The following is a 9245-nucleotide window of genomic DNA, read 5'->3' on the forward strand; positions in this document are numbered from 1 at the left end:
CGATCGGTAGGAGCAGCGCTCGGACAGCAGCGCTCTGATACCACTTGTCACCTCTCAAAAGAGTCCTTGAATGTCACGGACAAATAGTCCCACATCAGCTAGGTGTAGGGCCGAAAAGCAGTATTTAAGTCCTGGGCTGCCCACCACCCATAAGGGCTCTTTTGGGAGGTGACAAGTGTATCAGAGCAGATTACTGCCTGCCAGGTGTGTGGACTCTCCATGGTCCAGTGGGACCCTCGGTGGAGCCGATCCGTGACGAGGGCGTCACGTGATTGGGTGGAGGAGAATGTCACGGACAAATAGTCCCACATCAGCTAGGTGTAGGGCCGAAAAGCAGTATTTAAGTCCTGGGCTGCCCACCACCCATAAGGGCTCTTTTGGGAGGTGACAGCTCGGTCAAGGAGGATCGCGGGAGAGAAAGGCCGTGATCGAGCTAGTGGAAGAGGCTTCTCTTCTTTGATGTCTCTGATACCATGTGAATTTTTGAATAACTTTCTTCTCAATGAATACATAGATAATTCACCTATAAATAGGCGTTTACAAGAAATAAAACAAGGAAAGAAATCTTCCTACAATTAAGTAATTCCTATAATTATAGAATAAACATAAATACCTATAATTAAGAATTACTATTTTTATACTATCACAAAATATAGCAAGTACTAAATAACATTAAAGTAAATAATAATGAGCGTAATTCCACACTATATTTATATACAAAGAATATGAATACACAAGAGCATTTAAATTATATAAATGAGTTGTCAAACAAGAGATGTGCCTATAAACTTTATGATAAAAGACTAGAATGCAGACTATGTAAACTTTAGGAATCTAGAATTAAACTAGTTATCATATGGATTTGAATGTTAGAGATAAATATTATGGCAAGCTGGGGCATAGTTAAGAATATTAATATAAGATAAATTGAGAAATAATTATAGTAAAGAAATAGTAAGATTAGCAATTATTAAAGAGAAATTGATGAAAATAAACTTAGGTCATTTGGGAATGTACCAAAGATGGTAGGAGATACACCATTAAAATGGTTCAATCATGTGGAAGAAATAGGGATGGAGAAAAAATTGGCAAACCAAAGGTCACATATCTAAAGCAAAGAGATTTGCAAAAATTAGACTTAAAATTTATGTAGCAATCAACAAAGCACAAAGTTGGGATAGGGCTAATTTGACCATGCACTGAACATTTGAGATAATAATGATGATAACGATGACATTAAAAAAATAATAAATAAATAGGATAACATTGCTTTAAAAATTCATGGAGACAATGCTCAGGTCTCAATAAATGTAAGAAAATTTAAATTACATTAAATCAACCCTTGATATCATCTGATATTTCTGTAGTAACTAAATATTCAAACTACTTAAGTTTGATTTCATGTCAAGAAGAAAAGACTAAAGAAATTGATAATACATGTCATTCATATTTTTTAGCTAAAATTTAATATTTTTTATGGATGTGCAAAAAATTTAAATGAAGAGACAAAATAGTTTGTTTGATATAGAATTAATCTACTAGAAACAATTTGAAGGTTTCACAAACAAAAATATTTATTGATTCAGTTTTAATGAAATTTTTAAAAAAAAATTACAGCTACAAAGTTTTATGTTTCGCCTTCTTTCGGAGGTCAAATGCTCATCATGTGTATATAGTTTATTTAAATATTGCCTAGGAAAGATTTTGATACCAATATATTCGGTTTCGATCAAGTATGGGAATACAACCAATTCTATCAAAACTCGTATTTGAGAAGTAAATTAAATATATATACTTGTTTGGCCTTTCTTAAAGACTAGCAAACCTAAAGAATTATCTACATGTCTCCTACTCAAATTCGATAGAATGAAACTGAACCCTTATACATTAAGGTTCTTTTTGTTATGATGGTTGTAACTCATCAGAAACTTCAAAGTTAAGTGTGTCCTTGTGAGAGCACTCCTAGGATGGATGACCTCTTGAGAATTTACACCAATGAGACAAAATCGTGATGCCATTAGGCTAAAGTGAACAATATCTCGATAAGTGAGAGTTCATGCTATTATAGAATGCTAACAAAGCATTACATTATTTTAAAGATAGGAATTACATGTCATACAAAACAAATTGTTATGTCAGGGTAGCCACCTCTCGAACCATACAACAACAACAAGCCTTTATCCCACTAAGTAGGGTCAGCTACATGAATTCTATTTCCTCTATTGTGCCTTATTGAGTGTTATATTTTTATTTAATTCTAATAAATTAAGGTCATTTTTTATACAACATGCCAGTGCCTTTTTAGGTCTACCTCTACATTTCTTAACATAAGTCAAATCTAAAACATTTACTCTTCGAACTAGATCAACACATGGCCGACGTTTAATGTAATCAAACTACCTAAGACGACTTTGTCTAATCTTGTCTGCCACTGAAACTACACCAACACCCTTTCACTGATTTATTCGTTTCGCATTCTGTCTCCAAGTGTAAAGTCACTCATCCAACTAAGCATTCTCATCTCAGCAATACTTAGTTTTATGCTTCTCTTTTATAGGCCAACATTATGCGCCATAAAGCATTGCAAGGTCTCACCAACATCTTATAAAATTTTCTTTATGTCTAAGGGTACTTTTCTATCACACAATAGGCCCAATGCATTCCTCCACTTCAACCATCTAACTTGAATTCTACTAATAACATCTTCATATATATTACCATCACTTTGAACAATTGACCCGAGATATCTAAAATTTTCACTCCTTCTAATAATTTTATCACCCATTACAATAACTCTGTGACTAGATCTACTATTTACTAAAATTGCATTCCATATATTCGTTTTTATATTTACTGAAATGAAGGCCTTTAAACTCGAAAGTAGACCTCCATAATTCAAGTATTTTTTTTAATCTTTTTCTAGTCTTACCCACAAGAAGGATATCATCAACGAAAAATATACACCAAGGTACATCCTCCTATGAATGTCTAGTAAGAGCATCCATAACTAAAGCAAAAAGATATGGGCTTAAAGGCAATCCCTAATGTAATCCAACTAAAATAGGAAAATACTTGGTAAGTCCTCCTATTCGAACACAAGTAATAGCTCTAGTATGCATATCTTTAATGTCTTAAATATGAGTCATATCAACATCTTTCTTTTCTAAAACTCTCCAAAGAAATTCCTTGGAACCTTATCGTAAGATCCTCCTCATTCTCTTTGTACATCTCCATCAAACCTATCAATATAAGTATAGCTTCCATAGTAGACTTTCCCAACATAAATTCAAACTGATTATGAGACATATAACCTATGATCAATTCCACTCTCCCATAATTTTAATGTACAACACAATAATTTAATTCCTCTATAATTTGCACACTCTTGTGCATATCATTTATTCTTAAAAATGGGGACCAAAATACTCTTCCTCCAATCGAACATCTTTTTAGTTTTTAAAATAATATTAAATAATTAGCAAGCCACTAAATTCTCAAATCTCATAAATATTTCCACACTTCTATTTGGATAACATCAAGTCCTATTGATTTTTCGCCTTTGATTTTCTCTAAAGCATCCTCAATCTCATTTTTACTAAAAGGATAGAAAAAAAGAAAAATATTTATATAAATAGGACAAAATGCTTCATTGTGGTAGTCACCAGTTGAATTCATAGGTGTCACTTTTAAAATCCCATCTATCTAATAGTTGATTATGTTAAAAAAATGGCAAGAATGTCAATTACTTAAGTTGGAGAGATTATAAAATCTCTTATGTAGAATAAAGCTGAACTCTTAAACATCAAGACAACTATTAGCGTAATGGTTGAAATTTCATCAGAAATTTCAAAACTTAAGCGTGTTGGTGCGGGAGCATTCATGGGTAGGTGTTCACCACAAAAGTTACACGAATGGGACAAAATTTCTGATGCCATTGGGATAAAATACACAATAACTCGATGAATGAGAGTTCAGCTGTTATAATATAGCAACTTCAAGTGGGAAAAAAAATGCACAAAATTTAAAAGAACAAATTAAAACATAAAAGCAAAAAATAAGAAATGATAATAGTTTCTGTTAAACTACATTTTAAGTGGTCCGTCATAAAAACTCATTAAATTCCCGCTGTTGTAGGTCCATTTGAGTGGGATTTTGTGCAATCATAGCACTAAATATACATAAAATAACCAAGGCATCTATTACTCCATATAAACTGAAGGTTGAAGTTTTAAACAATGAAAGGAAGTACAAAACATTAATCAAGTTTTTTAGCATGGACCCATATGAGGGCCATTTTACATTTCTTCTGTTTCCCTTCCCTTCACAAATGTTTTTCTTTTTAATTCCATTTTTTTTATAAGATTCAGCTATAGTATTTCCATCTATAACCACAGTTTCTTTTGCAATATTGTCTCAAAATATAAAATAAGCATCTCAGGCCGTCCTGATTTTTCAAGGCTAAACAACCAAAGAGTTCCCAAGTCTTCAAGATTTCCAAAAATAAAGGGATTTATTAAAGGTAATTTCACCTGCAGTTCGGTGGTAACAGGATACTCATCCATGTCCACATAATTCTTGTTAATGGCAGACAATATGAGGCGGTCACACTCTGGCTCCATCCATGTAGTCACAAAGGAGGCAAGATTCAGCCTCGGGTTACCATCCAGCATCAATTCATCGCTTATGATCTGGTACGCAGCCTCCTTCGGTGTCGAGGAATCTGGCAACCGGAACCTAACCCATTCCCATCAACATGAAGAAAAAAATCAATTAAACATGAAAAATTTACAAGTATAGGCACAAACTACTTAAACATAAAGTCTCCTAAAATTTGAACATAATTCGTCTTTCACAAAAAAAGAGAACTGAATAAGTGGGGAAAGAACTACAAGATAACAACAATCGTAAGCAATCTAAGAAAACAAAGAGAAAAAACATGGCACGAAGTTTCACCTCTTACCAAAAAGAATAACTCCAATAGATGAAATAACGAAAGTGAAATAAAAGCACGAAAAGGGAAACTACCTAATTTCAAACAATAGGAAATCAAATTTCATTTAGTATCAATATCACGATTGACTATGATACTAATATATGAAAATTGGAGAACACTTGTCAGCCAAAAATTCATCTAATCGTTAACGGGTATTGATAAAATTTTTAAATTTCAAGAAAACTTTTGGAATCAAGTCTAGTTTAAACTCTGCTTTTAATAAATTTATAATTGAAGTAAATATTTTAATGTGAAGAAACCAAAACACCAAGAACAAACTGATCCAAGTCCAAATTGACTTCAATTAAGCATTCAGAAGTACAATTAAAATTTAATGAAGCCCATGAAGCACACACACGAACATGACATAATACAAATATGAAAAAACTGATAACTGTAAAATATAAGATGCAACATGCTACAATCACAATATTATTAACGATCACAATATTATTATTATATAAATTACTAATAATATAAAATATCTTAAATCATATAGGAAAATGACATAAATCCCTAATCTTGTAGTTTGAATCTCACAAGGTCAGAAATTAAAAAAGATATTTGATTTTATTTGGTAATAAAAAAATAACTTTAAACAAATGCCCAAGAAATATTAATTTATAAAAATATTTAAGTTTTATCCATTTTATTGTGATGATTGAAAATAGCCGCAACTCACTAGCAAAGAAAAGTCTCGGGCACACATAACAAAGAAATTGATCGCGCCAAATGAGAAGACACCAACCATGAGAGACATAGGAATTGCATGAAACCTCTAATATCATTGATTTTTCTTAATGACTAGCCAAAGGGGATAGAAGAAAGTAGCAATCAAAAAAATAGGAGCTAAGAGAAGAAAGGCTTTACTTTCAACCTTTGGTTTTTCATCAATGGTTCATGCTCTAGTTGTCCTATCTCCCTCATTAAAGAAGACACTAAGAGAAAACATGCTATAGCATTGTCTTACTCATGGAAACGAAGTGGGGTGGCAAATAGGGCACAGAAACATGCTAGAGAGCATAGGCAGTGTATGTAAGATAAACTATTTCATGGGGTGTGTGTAACATGAACTATACATTCCATATGCTTCATGATGTGTCCTCATCTGTCTAACCCAGCTCAGCCCATTTCTAGTTCATGTCATAACACAATTTCAGCCTTTAATAACTCGAACTTAAATTTGAAAATATTAAACACATGTTGGAATGTGTCAAAGCTGTATCCGGCATAGACATGGAAGACATTTTGCAAAGTTCTAGGTTCATAACAAAAGGCCATTGAAGAGACAAAGCATCCTTCAAATATGACATGCTTGTGGTCGAAAAGAGTGACTCGATGAGAAATAATTTAACGAGCTCAAGATCACTCCATTATGAAATCATTACAATGCTAAAATGTCAAAAAATTATTGTATAATCAAGCAGATCAACATGCACAATCCACAAAGTTCTAGTTTTCTAATCAAAATTATCAAAAGAAGACCTAAAAAAAAATATAAATACATCTTATTTCTATAAATTCAAGAAGGTTAAGAGGAGGCACAAGAAAATTTTCAAAGGAGAAAACCATGAGCTTTGCTAGCACCCGACACCCATCATTTCCAACAAGGTTATCGACACAAAAGCCAATGTGCATAGTTGCTAAAAAAGCTAATAACCGGTACTAACACAAACCCCAATGCCTTCCACCGCCCAAAAGCCTAGCATCTATCACAGCACAAATACAAACACCATGGTCACTAATAATATCAAAGCCTAACTGTCGCAAACAAAGCATATGAATGATCAAGCTTATCATCAAGAATAAGGTCGATACTTGTTGCCACAACAAAGCCAATGCTCATCATTTGTATCAACCCCAACGCTAATCAACACTCACGATCACTACTAAGTTTGAGCATTTTCAAAAATCCTAACCAATGCTAACGTCAGCCGTCAGCACCATTGTCAACTACCATCACAAATGATGTCAATACATTGCGATGCCACCAAGGCCGCGTCGGTCATTTTTCACAATCTCAAAACTCATCATCAAGACTCATGAACAAACCAAACGCTTATTGTGGCCAAAAAGGTCTGCGTCTGCTATCAACACAAATGCTGACATTCATAGTCGCCACTAATGTTGACTCCTACCATTAACACCAAAGTTAATGCCCACAGTTGCGACTAAAGCTGATGTTTACCATCGCTAACAAAACTGATGCTCATTATTGCTACTAAGATTGATATCAATACCCTCCTTGCGCTAAACTCCATTCTCATAATAAACATGGAGCACATCATTAATTCTTTCTTGATGACAATTATAACGCCTCAATGCTCTCCATCCATCATAAAACTCATCTTTCATAATTTATATTTGTTATATTATATTAATGTGTTCTTCAAGCCATTGGAAAGTGCATCCTTTATAATAAACAAGTTACATATATTAGTGTAAATCTGTGTTTTTCCTCTTCCAAAATTTTCTACATAAAAAGTCCCTTAATTGACATGAGTTGCCCGCATATCTTATCTGTGTGTGCACGAGTTGCTCATGCGTGTGCGTGGGATGAATTCTTCATCATTGTAAATGCTCTAACACAACAATATTACTAACTGCGGAAGGAAGCAGTACCAAAAAAAAAAATAATAATAATCGGCCAAATCATCTTTCTTCAGGGAAGAAATGTTCATGAAGAAGCCAATATCAATAGATTTAATAAATCCATCTCACAAATCAACCATTAAGCAAGTTTACTGATCCCACAAATTAAGAAAACAATCAAATAATAGATCAAATTCCATATCAAGCAGTCTCGGAGAAAACAATTGGCTCAAAGTTTGCAACACAGAAATACACACGAACGGAACACCAAATCCATCCCCCTATACCTCGGCAGAGAAGTCCGAACGTATCTGGAAGCAAAAGTGGAGTGCAGGGACTCGCCATCAGCTGAAGTCGTCGTCAATACCATAGTGCTCACCTTTGCGTTCTAGCTGAAGAATCGCGAAGAGGGGACGCATTCATATGTATCACAAAAATGAAGATAAAATTACGCTGTAAAGAAGGGAAAGGGAAAGGGAAAGGGGAGGTTTTTCACCGACAACAATGCGATGTGGCGAGCGCACACAGAACGCGGCAACCCAAAACGGTGACTAGATGCGTTCTGCGAATGAGATAAATCCACGTTCTCTGTTCTCTTGTGCCGGACAACTTGATCTGCTGTTTACACCTGTCCCATTTGCCAACAGATTTTGACGGTTAGTTATTCTCTCTGTTAGTACATATATATATTTTGATTTATTTGTTATATATATATATATATATATATAACATATTGAGAAGGAAAAACATAAAGAAAAAATTTATATTTCTCATCTATTGATTTTTCTCTAATATTCTTTCTATCTCTAAGCTTACAGGTTTGCTGAAGTGAATCAGAGGCATCGGTGCAGTGAATTGATGCGTATTGGGCTTTTCAACATGGTATCATAACAAGTTTCTTGACGGCATAAATCCCTGCATATCTTGCAAGAGTTTGTTTTGTTTTTTTTTTTTTTCTATGGATCTCAGATCTTTTCTCTTCCCACTCAATTCGTAAATCATACTCACGCAAGCTTCATCCAATTTTTCTGCACATCATCTCATGAAATCTGCTGATATCATGCTTCCATCTCAATTGAAATTCTGAATGTCTACTATTAAGAATGTCATCCATACTCAACTCAATTCTGACAATTTTCCCACATGAAAATCTCAAGTCATTAAGCTATTTAGAGCCAATGGGTTCCACGGCTATTTGGATGGCTCCATAGCAGCAGCTTCTTCACACATTGCAACCGACCAATCCTCTACCATTTCAAATCCTCAATACAATCTATGGATTTTTATAGATCAAAACTTAGTATCCGCGCTATACTCAATTATCTCACCACCGATCTTACCTTATGTTTTAAACCTTTCATGTGATGAAATCTGGAGTGCACCCGAACGATGTCTTCAATCCACAAATAGAGCTCGTCTAAGTCGGCTTAAGAACAAGCTTCACCATATTTCAATGGTAAAACAGTCTATGACAGAATATCTGTCTCAAATTAAAGCCAAAGTTGATCTCATAGCTGCTTTTGGAACCCTGTACACTCCGACGTTCACTATTGACATTGAGGTAATATTTGATCTCATATATGCCAAGTCTGTCCTCCGTTGGCTTTAATTTGATCTCACAGCTGATCTCATAGCTGCTTTTTGGAAACACTTTTGGATC

The 9245-nt window shown here is 34.2% G+C and overlaps 1 protein-coding gene across 1 annotated transcript; it reads right to left on the reverse strand.

The window, feature by feature from the left end:
* Nucleotides 1-4367: 4367 nt before the first annotated feature.
* Nucleotides 4368-8126, reverse strand: LOC110021907 (glutamate decarboxylase-like). The gene is made up of 2 exons (XM_020720616.1): nucleotides 7873-8126; nucleotides 4368-4734 (listed from the first exon to the last, which is right to left on the reverse strand). Exons 1-2 carry the CDS (start codon nucleotides 7953-7955, stop codon nucleotides 4383-4385), a joined length of 435 nt encoding a protein of 144 aa, XP_020576275.1. The 5' UTR covers nucleotides 7956-8126; the 3' UTR covers nucleotides 4368-4382.
* Nucleotides 8127-9245: the final 1119 nt, after the last annotated feature.

The sequence above is a fragment of the Phalaenopsis equestris genome, unplaced genomic scaffold, assembly GCF_001263595.1.
Source record: "Phalaenopsis equestris unplaced genomic scaffold, ASM126359v1 Scaffold000151, whole genome shotgun sequence".
In the NCBI taxonomy this organism is placed as follows: domain Eukaryota; kingdom Viridiplantae; phylum Streptophyta; class Magnoliopsida; order Asparagales; family Orchidaceae; genus Phalaenopsis; species Phalaenopsis equestris.

Coding starts and splice junctions, on each gene's coding strand:
- LOC110021907 (XM_020720616.1), bottom strand. CDS start 7,955: ATGGTATTGACGACGACTTCAGCTGATGGCGAGTCCCTGCACTCCACT. Junction 4,735..7,872: donor GTTCGGACTTCTCTGCCGAG/GTATAGGGGGAT, acceptor GGAATGGGTTAG/GTTCCGGTTGCCAGATTCCT.